Raw genomic sequence first — 17,026 nt, forward strand, 5'->3', positions numbered from 1 at the left:
CTTTACTGTTTAAATTTAAAAAAAAAAACTGAAAAAGAGGTTTACATGTTAACTCTGATTTTAAGTGGCTTCCATATGTTAAGCAAATATTTTTAAACTACACTCTTAACCAAAATGCTATTTTTGTTGTAATGAAATATCAACTAACTTGATATTTATGAACTCTTAAGTCTAGCTTACAAAATACCAGGAGATCTCTAGTTGAATGCCTACTATTTATTGGCTGGAGTCTCAGCTCAGTCTGCTTTTGCCTATTGTCTTGAGTCTTACATGAGTTTTTTTCTTTACAGAAAACAATGACTGACTTTTCAGTCAGGATAACCATATCTGCTAAAAAACTATTTCCTTTGCAAAAGCCCAGTAAATGACTTTGATAATATAATAACACCTTTTACTAAAATAAAAAGGTATTACTTAAATATTATTAGTATACAGATTGTACCAGTAATCTAACTGCTAATAATTACCCTCAAATGCTAACCCCTTTTAGTTATATTCATGGTTATTCTGATTAGATGGTAAATGAGCTATTGAAGATACTGGTATAACTGACTGGGAAATTTAAAAAGAACAAAAAAAGCCCCTAAAGGGCATAAGTAGAACTACTAATTAATGATTAGTTAATCTAGGGAAATAGATCCAGTTTTAAAAGTTCATTCTAAACTTGACAGAAAAAAACTACATATACTTTTTAAAGATAATAAAACACTTGATACTTATTTGCTTTTGTACTTTCTGTATTTTGTAATAAACTGGTCATTTATAAAGTTATGGTTTTTTCCTCCTACTAAAATTTAATTTGTCAAAATAAGGTTTAAAGTAAAATATATGAAATAGCCTAGTTTATCCTGAACTAGTATAATGTTGTTGCTGATAGTAAAAATTACAATGAAATTATACATAAGCAAGCAAACTAGTCACCTAATTTATTTGAAGTAGAAAGAATTCACTTTTATAAAATTTCCACTTTTGTATATACGCTCCTGTATACGGCTGACCTTGGCTATACAATTTACCTATGAGACAGTAAGCCTCTCAAGCCAGTATAATTACATCAATTAGCCAAAAGAGGGCGCAGAAAGAACAGCAGACTATAATCCCCAAGAAACTGCCAACTGGCTTTTCTCCAATAATCCATCACAGGACTATGAGAATAACTTGAGAATACTGAACTTGTATACAACATAAATAATAGATATATACACTTTAACACAGATTCTTATGAAACTATGTTGATAAGTAGTATTTCTGCAGAGCAAACAAAATTGACTTGTCTAGTGCATTAGTTTGTAGTCCAACAACTTAAGAGGAAGTCCTTACAAAGAGATCTAAAAAACAAAACAAATCCACAAACACACACACACACACACACACACACACAAAGTGACCTCCCCAATTTTCACTGTAGCTACTACTTCTGCAGAAATATAAATATGCCCATAAAGCTCTTTTTGAGGTCTGCACTTGGCTCTACTATTTTTCTCAAGCTCCTGTGTGAAAGGAAGTATATAACATAAGGCCATCAATTTGTATCTACCTACACTGTATATACACCACTAAATTTTAACAATTGTGTCAATAGTCAAATTTGTTCAGTTTACACAAAATTCAACTCTGGTGCCTAAAAGAAACATACTGATTCTGTTTCATTAAGCTTTATAAACATATTTCTTAGACAATGTGCATCTCATCAGCACAAATAAATACTTTCATCTACCATTTCCGTTTTTAAATAGTAAAGCATAATTAAGATCTGAAAGTATAGTATTAATATTTATGGACTTATTCTACTATTTTAAAGCATTTTTGTAGGATATTTATAGTTTCTGCAAAAACTAGCCATAGTATAATTAGTTGACAATAATAACATTCTATTTCATTATTCTTACAGGTATGATTCCTTCCTTTCAAAAATACAATAAAATTAGGAATATAGTCCAAGAACAATAGACTCAATCTTTTCAGGGCAAACATGGAGAGTACATAAAAATTTTAAACATATATGGGTTTGCAGTATTCTAATGAAAAAAATTAAAACCTGATATTTTTCCAAAGTATACCTAAATGTCTTTTCACACAAATGTTCTATATACTTTCCAAGAGACCATCACTAACAGCAATTTAAAATTGTGTAAGGCTAATGATACAGATAATATTTTCTAGGTTAAGGTCATTTCCTATCATTAGCTTCTGATAAAAAGTCTCTATGACAATGCAATTATAGCTAAACAACAGAAGTTTAACTTAAATTTGGGTATCAAAACCTGGCCATTAGTGACTTTTACTAGCAACTTTCTATAAATAAAACTTCAGTATGCGTTGGCCAGTTTCTATTATGTATAAACCTTCAGTGTGTAATTTTAGATTTACTAGTAGACAAAAGTAAAAAGTATATACATTTTAAAAGCACAATATTCTTCTTTTTATACTGTACATCACATAGTATCCAGTAATACTAACATTTTAAAAACATATACATTCTAATATAACTGAACTATAATTATTGCAAATATTCTACCCTCTTTGCTCATTAAATCTTAGGATAAAATAGGAATACATGCCCGCTGTTCACAAATTTTCTCCTGGGAACAAATATTACAACAGCCAAGGGGAAAAAAAGGAAACTGATGTGAGAGAAATTAATCTTTTCTTACAGTAAGGTAGGTAGTTGGTGGTTTACTTCAGTGGTGTTTTTATTTTGGTTTTAGTGGAAGGAAAAGGAGAAACACTGGAAAGCTACTCCTAAGGAAACACTGCCCTTTGTTGTTGGGCACTTCTCTGCTGTATTTTTTTTAAATCTTTCATCACATATAAACGGAAGTAGTATCTAACTTGTATTTGAAAAAGAAAATTTACACATAAGAAGGTATTTTATAAAATCTGAAGAACTGATTTTCAGATTTTGGTTAGTACTGCTTAAAAATTTTTAAATAAACATCTGATATCTTGCATAAATTAAAATCTATAACACTGTCAGTACTAAAAGAAATTTATGTACAATTATTTCATCCCAATCATTGCCTTTTAAGGTTAATAAAAAAAGCATTTAAAGAAATCCTGGTAGAAGCTAATTTGAAAGTAAACATGCTTTAAAACTTAAATATAGATCTAGTATTAGTCCAACAACAGGATCAAGATCACTATTAAAATAAAGCCTGGGGCACATTATGATGCCTAAGATTGGTGGGTGGATTTTAATTGACTTGAAGACTGTCATAGTTCTATTATCATAAAACCTGTAACGCATTTCCAGCATGGAGGACCCATCTGTGCCCACCATCCATCTGTTTAGACATGATTGGCAAAGTGGTAGGGAACTCGCAGTGGTTGCCTCTGCCTGAAAGGAATGAACCACAGGATCTTCCAACGAGTGCCAAAAACTTCTGAGAAGGTCTGCTGCCATGGCTTTCGGGGCCTCGATCTACAGAAGACAGCATTATTAGTGAAAGACAGCACTCCCATGGTGCACTTCAGTCAGCTGAAACAATACAGGTTGGCTGGGGATCCATTACTGGACTCTGATGAATTGTGTCCCAGCATCACAAACACAGCTTTTCTTTCACTGTGGCATGCAGCTGAGTTTTAACTCTGGATAGCAGATATTGTATCTGCATCGTCAATCAACCTACGGCAACTTTTGAAGTAGAGGAGAATCTCAGGATTAACAGAATGTATGTCAACCACACAGTAGCAAATCTCTTTTGATGTACTTTCAGAACAAATAATTTAACTTACTTTAGTTATACAAGAGAAAGCAACAGTCCTTACTTAGTTTAAAAACTATCATGTCTAGAAGACCTCCTATGGTAAGACTAGGATACGTATGTTTCTAGCTCAGGCCTTAAACAAGCCTTTGTGTTATCTTTCCACTAGATGCACACAGCTGTTTCCATTTTTAAATGAAAATATCAATATCATTTTTATACTTACATTTCTTCACAACAGTTTGACATCTTTTCAATAGATGTTGTATCCTATTAAAAAATTTAAAAATACACTCAGATGTAACAAGTTATCAAGTACTGATATTTTATAATATGAATCTTCAGGATATTCTAAAGATTTTATGTTTATATATCCTTAAGAATTTTAGGTTATTTACATGCACTGAAGTTCCTTTAGGGAAAAAAATTGACATATTATGCCCCAAAATACCTAAAAACAAAACCTCAGAAACAATTGTGGGATTTAGCATTGCATTTACCACACTTACTTTTTTGGTAATTCCTTTTAGTCTAGTACTTTCAACTCAACTGTTAGCAAACAGGCATTACAAAATAGACACAAAAAGAGAATAGTAAGACACTAATAAACAGAAAATTACTAAAATTTAACAAGGTAATCTAAGAATTTGCTATTTTCCAACAACTATTATGCTGAAAAACAAAGCTAGCAGATTAACATTCTCTTATAAAAAATCATTCCTTTTCTATAAAAAACAACTTCATAATACAACTTAATTGCAACTTAACAGAATATATAAGAAAAACAAAAGGACAAGTTCTAGAAGTGCTGATTTAAATCATATAAGCAGAAGACTCACCATTAGATTGACCAATTATAATGCCAAATAATCAACTCACAAATCGCACAATCTTTTTTAGATTTTTTTTTTTTCATTTTCAGTGGTATTGCAGTTTAAACTCAGGACCTTGCTCTCAATCTTATGAGCCATAACCGCAGTCTTATTTTTACTTTTACTTTTTACTCAGGCCAACCTGTACCTCAATCTTTCTATTTATACTTTCTGTATAGCTGGGATAATAGGCATGTACTTTTTTTGTCTGGGATAGCCTCAAACCACATCTCAGCCTTTCAAGTAGCTAGTATTACAAACATAAGCCACTGTGCCTGGCTAAAAATTTATAATTTAAACCAAATACTTCAGGTCTGTAATCCTAGCTATTCTAGAAGCTGAGATCTAAGGATCTTGGTTCAAAGCCATCCTGGTCAAGGAAGTCTATGAGACTCTTTATCATTAAGTAACCACCAAAAAAAGCTGAAAGTGGACCTGTGCCTTGACTGAAATCAGCTTTGAGTAGAATTAGCTCAGGAACAGAGCTCAGGCTCTGTCCTAGAACAAGCATAAAAATAATAAATAGTTAAATAATTAAACCAATATTACATTTTAAACTAACTGAAAGCAATACAAATCTTTGTGTATTATTCAAATATACAAAACTATTAAATAAGTTTTTTTTTCATCTCTCTTAAGATCTTGCTCAAATACAGAAGGTAGAAGGTACTATTAATCTGAACTATTCATGCCAATACTTATGGTTACAACTCAGATTGTAAGAATTTATCTGCAGAACTTTTTCCAATGCTAATATATAACAGATTAAAAAGTTTTTTATAGAGATATGAATGGCTCATAATACTAAATTCTCATGTACAAATGAGTTACCAATTATTCCATTAAATTATTTCTGCTTATTTTTTGTGTTTTAGACAAATTAGTAACCAGTAACCATTTCATTTACCTACTTGCCAGGGTTTTGTAAAGAAACTGATTAGCCACATACTTTATATTCAATTGTTTCTCTACCATGCCTTTAAACTAATGGTATTCAATGAAAACTCTTATCTGTATTTAACTATATTAGCTCTGTTGCATGACTACCTCAAAACATCTTTTTTTTTAAATGAAAACATAATCTGCAAATATACGAGGACATTAGAGAATCAAGAGAAAACCTGGACTTCTGATTCCACATCTATAAAAGAAGTGAATGAAGTTGCTTAATGGTTTCTTAGAATCCAGTGGTGACAGATTATTCCAAGGCAATTAAGATAGCTGTGCAAAAGTATGATGGAAAAGATGGACTAGAACTCAAGAAATGCTACCCAGGATGGGAATATGAATGGCCTAAAACATTGCCAGTTAATATGAAAAGCCTAGAAACAATTTGGGGGAAAGGAAATCAATCAGATTATTATCTGATATAATTTTTACTAAAGAAATTTAAAACCTGACAAGCCTTGAGAAATCTGTCCCACTGAATCAACTTTAAAGATTTCAAATTTATATTTCATTTACAATAAGGCTTTTATTTTCAAGTGTTTTAACACTTATAGAACTACCTACCTTTTAAACCATCATGGGCAGATGGTTATTCTTGCAAAGGTTGTGATATTTACTATCACTTTATGAATAGGACTAGTGAAAGCTGACCAAAATAAGCCATTTCCCTAGAAATATGAAAAATGCTCATTTCTGAAACTCTGCTATTTGGGATACAGCTATAAGAAAAAGGTATAGGGCCGGGAGTTTGGCCTAGTGGTTAAAGTGCTTGCCTAGCATGCATGAAGACCCGGGTTCGATTCCTTGGTACCACATACATAGAAAAAAAGCCGGAAGTGGTGCTGAGGCTCAAGTGGTAGAGCTCTAGCCTTGAGAAAGTCCAAGGACAGTGCTCAGGCCCTGAGCTCAAGCCCAGGACTGGCAAAAAAAAAAAAAAAAAGAAAAAGGTATAAAATTTATGTTTGAGCATCCAAAAAAGTCATCAAGTTTTTGGACGTTACACAGCATACTAAACCAACACAAGTCATGCTACCGAATACACAAGCAGGGAAGCACGTCACACAAGGAAAGAGAGGTTGCTATTCCCAAGGAGAATGAAACCACAGGGTATTTTCAAGTACTAAATTAGATTCCATTTATTTTGCTTTGTTTTGCATAGAAGAAATATGATTTTTCTGAAAAATTAAAATGCTCAATTCAAATATTTTGGTGCAGATAATTTCTTTCAATATAAAACAGCATTTTCTTGTCTATCAGGAAAGGAGTAGTAAGACAACTACTACCTGAGGGAGTAGGAATATAGCTATTCAGAAAAAAAATCATTCATTCCAGGAATGGCTTCTTAATAGTATTTACTGTTGCTACAATTAGGTTATCTTATTTCCTGAGAAATACACTTATGCCTGCTATGGTCCAGTGATCAAAATATCTAAAACTTGCATCAATCTATGTAAATAGGCAACATATAAAAATGCATTACTATTGTAAAAACTGGAAGTTTGGGGTTTTATTTTTTAGTATATTTTTATTATAATTAATAAAAGGGTTACATTTTATTCACCAGATAGAAAGTGCATTACTTTAGGGTTTTATTTTTAAGGAATATACTAAATCCAGCAAGCAAGACGCAACAGAAATAAGTCTTACTTACCTATGTTATCAGTCAATACTTAATATTCTCCTGGGGACTGTTCTTAGTCTAAGAAATAATTTTCACATCCAGTCTAGGAAATTTATTTTATTAGAAAATAAAACTATACCCTAACTAATAAGATTATTCCTGGAATGGAACAGAACAGTCTCTAGTAGGAGAGGGGTATTTAATGGCCAGAGGTTGGAGAGGAATGCAAAAGAGCAAGAATTGATCAGAAGTTTCCTGATTAATAAGGACTGAGGACCCAAACTTCTATATATATATATATATATATATATATATATATAGCTTGATGATTCAACCCATCCAACTGGTTCTGTTTGAGTTCCTTCTAACTAAGAAACACTTTGACACATATGCTATCATATGTAGAAAAAAAATATGCTACAGCATGCTTTGTCCCACCTAACAAATCTATGTACAGGAATAGTTGAGGGGGTGGTCACTCAAACCTATAATCCTAGCTACTTGGGAAATGAGTTCAGGAAAAGTGAGGTTTGAAGCTAGCCTGATCATACTCATGAGATGCTTTCACAGTCAATAGCTGGGTGCAGTGGAATGAACCTGTCATCCCAACTTATTAAAGGAAGCTTAAAATATAAGGAACTTTGTACAAGTATGGCTCTCAGGCCAAAGGGAAGAGCATATATATATATATATATATATATATATGTATGTATATATATATATATATATATATATATACATTCATTCCTGTAGCTTGAACTCAGGGCCTGGGCACTGCCCTTGGGCTTTCTCAAGGCTAGTGCTCTACTACTTGAGCCACTGTGCCACTTCTGCCTTTTTCTATATATGTGAAACCCAAGGATTGAATCCAGGGCTTTGTGTATGCTAGGTAAGCACTCTACCACTAGGCCACTGCTCCTGGCCCCAATCATATTTAAAGATCAAAAAAAAAAAGTCTGGAGCCTAAAGAGCAAGCTCAAATCTCAATACTGCTTTAAGAGTAAAAGAAACAATCTGATTTTAGAACGTCTCTGTCATTGGAGGAAATAAAAACCTATGTCAATAGGTCTAGTGTTGGACCTTATTCACTCTAGAAACACTTTCAAAATCAAATTTCTAGGCCTGCTAAACTGAAGAATTGATGAAAGCAGAAGGGTTCTTTTAATTTTTTTTTTTTTTTACCAGATGGAATCTGGATGGAATCTCAGTGATCACCACCTGTTCACTGTCCGGGCTCCTAACTCTGCTGCAAGTATTTACCCAATTCAAAGCTTCTATGATGCTGGGGCTGGGAGTTTGGCCTAGTGGTAGAGTGCTTGCCTAGCATGCACGAAGACCCAGGTTCGATTCCTCGGTACCACATACTTAGAAAAAGCCGGAAGTGGTGCTAAGGCTCAGGTGGTAGAGCTCTAGCCTTGAGAAAAATCCAAGGACAGTGCTCAGGCCCTGAGCCTAAGCCCAGGACTGGCCAAAAAAAAAAAAAAAAAGCTTCTATGCTGATTTAATCTAGAACTTTTCAGTACTAGTGATAATGTATTGTGCCTGTTTTGTTTTTTACGAATTCCTACTAAATATACGAATTCCTACTAAATATAAGAGTTTCACTTCACCTCTTAGCACCTTGGATTAACCTTTTAAATTTTCCAAAACAGTGAGTAGAATATACTGCACCAAAAATGTATAACTTTTATATACTACTAAACTAACTGGAGATGGCCACAAACTGCATGATTTCACACTTTTTAGTTTTGTTTTTCCTTTGAAAATCCAAAGGCAAACCATGTTTGCTTGATCTTATCTTTCTTTTGAAGTCAGAACTCACTGTTTGACTCATTTGAAATAAATGATTCTTGAAGCATCTCTCTTACAGAAGTACATAAATCATGGTTCCTGTACTCATCTACCAAGCTAACAAACATTTACTAAGTCCTTAGCATAAAGAGTGAATAATCTGCTAAATGTAGTCGAGTATACAAAGAAATAACTATACAAAGCCAGGGAGGATTATATACATAATAGTGTGTTATATAAAAAATACTTTATAAACCCATTAATCTGTTACATAAAAATATATTATTTTAAAAACATATACTAACTAGAATATTTGAAACAGCTGAAATAACTGCAACCAACACTCAAATTCAACTAATCTTAACATTTTTAACATCAAAATTGATACTTTTGAAAAGATTTTTAATAACAACAGAAGATGAGCATGCTCTTTTGGCTGGGATTCAGAGAATAACTAATTTATCAAAAATGTGACTGTGAAAAGTATATTGGTAAAAATAACAAACTAAAAATATGATTCACTGCTTTCTTCAATGTCAGAATATTTTAAATTCAGGTTAAATTTTCATGTGGATTCAGATCATGAGATTTAAAAAAGGAGTATCTAGGAAAAATTCCAAGTAAAAGCAAAATTTCTAACTTTCGTTTCCTTACAAAAACATCAATAATAAAGAGCACCTATTTAATCATTTAGTAATTACTAATGCTTTAGGAAAATTAAATGTACTACCCTACAAAAATTACTGAAACATGTAAGTGGTTTTAAATTTACCTTTACCATCTATTACACTGAAATAATGCAATATAAATACAATACAAAGCAATATATTTATGCTAAAGAGCAATTCAATTCCACAGATAGCTTTGATGATTCTACAAGAGAAAGTTTTAAATATTTCCATCAACTGTAACTTGATACTTAAATTAGCACTTCAGCAAAGGCAAGCCCAGTGTCTATGAAATTCTTTACTGAATCCAAAATTCAAAGAAATATCATACTTAGTAATAGGCCTTAGAGTTAATAGAATCTGACAAAAGCAATGACATTTAAATTTTTAATGTCTTTCCTATGCTTTTAAGGAGGTACTGAGAAGATTATACATATAGTAGTGGAAATAATACACTAGAAACAAATTTAATTTGTTTTTATTAAATGGACATATAACTCAGAAAGGAAAGCAAGTACGTTATACAGAAATATAAAAGCTAGGCGAGCAATGATCTGTATGCCGGCAGGGCTGACTTGGAGGTGAGCAGTCCACACCTCATGTGTATAGAGACTTCACTAAATGCCGCGAATTCACCACACTGAGTCACTGGGATACTTGGCAAAACTTAATTATAATTCAAGACTACATTTCCACGCACACATTAAAAGGCAAGTAAATTAATGAATAAATGGTAATCAATAGCTGATCTTATCTAAAGCAATTTAAAATGTGGACATAATATACTTCTTATTGCACAAGATAATTTAAAATTAAGCCACTCCTGCAGTTGTTGAGTCTTTCCATACTTAGACAAATATTAATTCTGCAAGTTAAACGTAAGTTTATAAGTACAGTACTTACTTTACTGTAGCAAAATAAGTACAGTACTTATTGGGGAAAATATTTTCCTCCCTTAATTTGAAAAAAGAAAAATAAGCTCTCTTTAGTAATTCAATTAGAACTCAATAACAGTATGTATGAGATAAAATGCAAAATATCACCTATTTTTAAATGGAATTTAAGCCTTCTTCAAAACTGCAACTAACTATATTTTCACCTTACCCCCAACCTCATCACCACTGAAAAAAGCATAAGCTCCAGCGACATTATCAAAAGCTCATGCTATGACATAAGTGCTACAGTGCCAAGGAAACCAAATAAAATGTCAGAAGAGTGTCATGGCAGACAATAGCTCACGGTCAGAACCTCAGCAGAATGTGCTAGACCAGCTGTTACAGCACTTCCTCTCCCCAAGCCCAGCCACTGAAGACATGACTAATACAACCGCCCAGCACTGTTATTAGTGGTGCTTATCAGATGGACATCACTCCTGGCTGTGTGTGCACTACTGCTTCAGAATCCTGGCAACATCACTTACATGAAAAACATTACTATCGGTGGTATTTAGAAACAGAAAGCAGAGGGCCAAACAAACTCAAAAAGACTGTCAAGACAACTTGCTCATCTAAATAAAAAGAACACCTCAACATCGGTTCTTTAAACATTTTAGCTTGAGCATTAATTTATATTTAAATCCTATTTAAAACTAAATATATAAAATAATCCTTTAGAATTGGGCTTCAGATGAGACTAATAGAAACAGCTGGTTGTGTTGAGATCATTTAACCTTGGAAATAAATCAGAAATCCATGAATTTTAACTTTAAGTAATTTCTAATTATTTTATCTGAGTCACAGATAATCTACTCCTGCCAGATCCAAAGTGACATTGGATTATCATTGCTATTTTATCTTGTTAACTTCTACTAGCAATATAAAGACAGGATTTTTGTTATTCAGGAACGAAATCACTTATTTATTCCAACTTAGAATAAATAATGGAGAAAATTCATACATTGCCCCCCCACCTCAAACCACAAACTAAAACTAAAGAGGCAGTACTATTCTTGCTTTTTATCTAGTAGGTCTACATTCAACCTATGCAATTAGATAGTTTACACAACGAAATGCCACCTCTACTCATGTTCTCCCGAATGCTTCTTGATTTATAGGGTCGAGGAGCAGAGAACGAGAAAGATGTCAGTGGAGTGACTGATTTTACTGATTCCTTCTCTTGCTTCTTTTTAAAAAATTATTATGGGGCCGGGAGTTTGGCCTAGTGGTAGAGTGCTTGCCTAGCATGCATGAAGACCCAGGTTCGATTCCTCGGTACCACATACATAGAAAAAAGCTGGAAATGGTGCTGAGGCTCAAGTGGTAGAGCTCTGGCCTGGAGAAAGTCCAAGGACAGTGCTCAGGCCCTGAGCTCAAGCCCAGGACTGGCAAAAAAAAAAAAAAAAATTATTATGCTACCTCACAAATTCATCACTTCTTCACATTGTAAAGAAAAACCCTTGGATGTAGATTACAACAAAAATATCTCTAGATATAAACTTCTCATGGGTAATCCTAATTATTGTGTTCTAAGGTTTTTTTCCCTCATAAAATGAAGCAGAAAATGTATTTTATAAAGTAAATCTTTAACACATTAAATACTATTGTATTTAGATGTTGATAATTCATTAGATTTTCAAATAAACAACTGTAAATAAGCCTTAAAGAACTTTGAATCAATATGGAAAGAAGTACATAAGTATATTCTACAAATATTTTATTTTTAATAAAATAGAGCATTGTTTAAGATTCACTATGAAAGTTCAAGTAAACAGAATTAACCTTTACAAAAATATTTATGATCTGAATTCAAGAGGTTAGTACAATGACTAAAGATGGGACTAGCAAGTACATTCTTTAATACTTGTATTCTTTTTAATATTTCACACATGTACAATATCTACATACATCTCTCAGAAGGTACTTTGGGTATGCATAAAAAGGAAAGTATTACTGTGTTGGCAGAAGAATAGAGAGGTGACCTATGGTACATTCTTCAAAAGTCAAGTAATAGGTCCAACTCAGGATCAAGCTAAAATTTCAAGTTGAGATAATCAAAAGAGCTTGAAATTCTTGCTATACCTCTCCTCACCTGGAGACAGCCCTTACTAGAAAGATGTCCTCAGTGTAATAGTACCAAATGAACATATCCAATCACTAAGAGTAAGAGTTTGAGGAAATCAGAAAAATCCCCAATACATATTAGTGGTTTTGATAAATTCAAAAGTGAAAATTCAAATGATGCAAGCATTATCTGGCAATTTCAACATGATTTATGAGTCATGAAGTTCATTATTAAGAAATAATTAGGTAAGTATTAAGGTAGAAAGATTTTAGGGTAAACTTATATTCATTCTTAGCACTGTTACTAATACCATTATTCTATTTATCATAATTGTCATCATTATAATAATCACAGGGGATATTAGAAAATATCCTAACAGAATAAAAATATATATTCAAAAAAACGTTTTTGTCAATCATGGGACTTGAACTCTGGGCCTGGGCACTGTCCTGAGCTCTTTAGCTCAAGGCTAACACATTGTCTCTTGAGCCACAGTATCAACACCAGTTTTCTGATGGTTAATTGGAGATAACAGTCTCACTGATGTGAGTGCCCAGAATGGTTTTGAGCCGCAATCCTCAAATCTCGGTCTCTTGAGTAGCTAGGATTACAGGCGTGAGCCACCATGCCCGGCTTCAAATAGACATTTTATAAAGATCCATAAACAGCTAATATGCACAGGAAGTATATAATACTAGTAGTCATTAAAGAAATGCAAATTAAAGTATGATAGTATTAAAAAAAAAAACTACCATGAAAAAGGCTGACAATAGCTGGGCAAGGTGGCTCACGCCTATAATCCTACCTACTAAGGAGGCTGAGATCTAAGGATCTCAGTTCAAAAGACTAGACTTCGAGACTCTTATCTCCAATTAAGCACTAGAAAACCCGAAGTGGCGTTGTGGCTCAAGGGGTAGGGCACTAGACTTGAGCTGAAAAGACCAGGGACAGTGCCAAGGCCCATTGTTCAAGCCCCACAATCAAAGGAAGGAAGGAAGGAAGGAAGGAAGGAAGGAGGGAAGGAGGGAGGGAGGGAAGGAGGGAGGGAGGGAGGGAGGGAGGGAGGGAGGGAGGGGGAGGGAGGGAGGGAGGGAGAGAGGGAGGGAGGGAGGGAGGGAGGGAGGGAGAGGAGAGAGAGAGAGAGAGAGAGAGAGAGAGAGAGAGAGAGAGAGAGAGAGAGAGAGAGAGAGAGAGAGAGAGAGAAAGAAAGAAAGAAAGAGGCTGACAACCGGCAACAAGGATATGAAGCAAAGCAAACAAAATTCTCATATACTACTGGTGGGAATGCAATAATGGTAGAAGTACTTGAGTGAGTTTTCTTAGAAATGATAAACTGACCTTAAACTAGTGTTCTATCACTGATCTATATCTTTTGCTCAACTCTAGTGTTTTTGAAGTACTATGCCATTTTCAACAGAAAAAAATGGTTAATTAATGAATATGGTATAATCACCAAACAGAATATATGTAATGATTAAAAGTTATAAAGTCTGTAGTCATATAAAAATACTGTTAGTGATTTAAAGAAAGGCAGAATTGTATGCATATAATTATGCATGTACATAATCATAAATACTTTGAAGCCATATAAAACTAATGAATATGGGTAATTTTCTCTGATTTCTATACCTTCTAAAATCTTTTATAATTTAATCCATAACTAGGTAATAGAATAATACGTGCCATTTTATAATAAAGATATACTTACTGTGATGATGCCAATTAGTTGAGTATAAAAGAGTCCAGATATTCCAACTAACATGGTAATGCCCATAAAGGCAGCTAGTCTCATTATGGCCAATTCATGTCTAACAACAAAGAGGTCCTGCAAAGAAAAAGGAAAGCTTACAACATTTCGGAAAAGCTGCTTATTGTTGCAATAATAGTCAAAATTTAGCCATAACACACATCTCATTGTTTTAAAACAAAAATCCACAGCTACCTCTGGCCCTCTTGATTTTGTTCCCATTACTCAACATGCATCTGAAAATTTCAAAAATAGTTTAATTTATAATAGCAAGATTTCACTGGTCTATCTCCAAAATCCCTTCAACTTCAAGGTTACATGATACCCTTGTTTGTTATTTAACTTATTTGTGACATAAAATAAATCAGGCTGGTGGCTGGGGCCTGGGGGCTGACACCTGAAATCTTAGCTACTTAAGAGGCTGAGATCTGAGGACAGTCATTCAAAGCTAGCCCAGGGAACTGAAAGTCTGTGAGACTCATCTCCAATTAACCACAAGAAAACAGGAAGTGGCACTGTGGCTCAACCTGGTAGGGTGCTAGCCTTGAGCTGACGCGCTCAGGGACAATGCCCAGGCCTAGAGTTCAAGCACCACAACCTAACAAAAAAATAAAAACTAAAAATAAGTAAAATAAACAAGCTGGCGTTTCACACCTGTAATTCTAACTACTCAGGAGGCTGAAATCTGAGGATCAAGGTTCAAAGCCAGCCTGCCACAAAAAAACCTGAGACTCTTATCTCCAATTAACCTCCAGAAAACAAGAAGTAGGGCTTGGCTCAAGGGTAGGGCGGTATCCTTGAGCTGAAGAGCTCAGGGACAATGCTCAGGCTCAGGGGGAGGGTGATATCCTCGAACTGACGAGCTCAGGGACAGCGCCCAGGCTGAGTTCAAGCCACATGACCCATAAAAAAATAAACAGTTCAAGCCCCTCAACTGAAAAAAATAAATCACAGACAACAAACAATATTTAATCACAAAAGAAATTTCAGTCATAAAACTAAAAATTGTAAATGTACAATCCTGATTCTTATTACTAAAATTCAAGTAATCTAAATACACACAAAATATCTAACTTAATCAAAACAAGAGGGAAACATATAATAGGCTCTACTAGTAATAGCCCCCTTTAAGCCCACCTCAATCCTTTTTACATCTAATTAAATCATACATCTTAAAACCAAACACCACCAAGAACATAAGATGTAAAAACACAAACATATCACCTAAGTCCTCCAAAGTTATGAGCTTTATTTACAAAAAAATCAATTTTGTGAAATTCTAGAAGGTGACATACTATGTGTATGGGCAGGGAAAGGTATAAATGGTGAGAAAAAAGCTGATTTTTCTAGCTCAGGACATGAAAATGAAGGCCTTGAAATTAACTATATACTGTCACAGGACAGAAAAAAAAATAAAAATTTTAAAAAAGATATGCATTTCATTTACCATCACCTCCATCAAACAGAGGAGAAAATCAAATTATTAAATTTTCTGCTGGAAACCTGTAGCTGCTGACTTTGGAATAAAATAAAATACCCACAGTGCTTTAAGTAGATAGGAAGGACCTTCCCGCCTCCCGCCCTCAAGTACAACCACCTAGATACTTCTTTTAAAATGATTTAAGGATTAGATAGCAACATTGGAAGACCACTAAAGATAACATACTTACTTAAAACCAAAGAAATGATGCTTCTATGTATTACATTAATAAACCACTAGACAAATATCTGGTTCCACAATCAAAATCACTTTTTTTTTTTAAAGGGAGAAGTTGCTATTTTATTTTATTTTTTATTTATTTATTTTTTTTGCCAGTCCTGGGCTTGAGCTCAGGGCCTGAGCACTGTCCTTGGACTTTCTCAAGGCTAGAGCTCTACCACTTGAGCCTCAGCATCACTTCTGGCTTTTTTCTATGTATGTGATATCGAGGAATCGAACCCGGGTCTTCATGCATGCTAGGCAAGCACTTTAACCACTAGGCCAAACTCCCGGCCCCTCAAAATCACTTTTAAAAAAAGTTAAATTTAGCAAAGCATTTAAGTGCTATGACACAATCATTTCAAAACCTCCACCAGAAGGACTTTTTTTCCTATTTTTGTTAAGGTGTCTACATACAAATAAATGCATCAATTTTATGCTCAGTCTATCCTCTCAAGAACGAGAGCATCTGAAAACGCACCAGCTTCCTGTGCATTTCTTCTGCCTCACTCGATATCTCCCCTCACCCCTCCACTAAAGGTCACTGTTCCCTATTTCATAATTCCAACACTACTGTGCCAATCACCTACTACAAATGTCTTCTCCCACTTTGAGATTAACTGTTCTCACTTTTTAAGCTGTTAATATATCCAAGTTCTCGAATATTATAATTCAGTTCATCTTTTCCTTTTTCTTTTTGTCAGTTGTGGGACTTGAACTCTGGGCCTGGGTATTGTCTCTAAGCTGTTTAGCTAAAGGCTACCGCCCTAGCCCTTGAGCCACAGCACTACTTCCTGTTTCCTAGTGGTAAGTTAGGGATAAGAGTCTGATGCACTTTAGTGCCCAGGTTGGCTTTGAACCATGATTCTCAGATTTCAGCTTCCTGAGGAGCTAGGATTACAGGTGTAAGCTACCCTGCCCTGCCCTTTACAAAAACTTTTTTTGACCATGAAATAAAATATTCTCTTATATTGTC

General features: G+C 34.1%; 1 protein-coding gene across 1 annotated transcript in view; it reads right to left on the reverse strand.

The window, feature by feature from the left end:
• Positions 1-401: 401 nt before the first annotated feature.
• The window catches only part of Zdhhc21 (zDHHC palmitoyltransferase 21), a 57,508-nt gene continuing 40,883 nt past the window's right edge, over positions 402-17,026 (reverse strand). The window contains exons 7-9 of the mRNA XM_090330014.1: positions 14,313-14,429; positions 3,931-3,974; positions 402-3,421 (exon numbers count right to left, since the gene is read on the reverse strand). Of these exons, the coding sequence (XP_090186140.1) occupies positions 3,289-3,421; positions 3,931-3,974; positions 14,313-14,429 (294 nt within the window). The 3' untranslated portion in view covers positions 402-3,288. The remainder of the gene's footprint in view (positions 3,422-3,930; positions 3,975-14,312; positions 14,430-17,026) is intronic.

This window comes from Megascapheus bottae, chromosome 3, assembly GCF_031878675.1.
Source record: "Megascapheus bottae isolate mThoBot1 chromosome 3, mThoBot2.hap1, whole genome shotgun sequence".
NCBI classification, from domain to species: domain Eukaryota; kingdom Metazoa; phylum Chordata; class Mammalia; order Rodentia; family Geomyidae; genus Megascapheus; species Megascapheus bottae.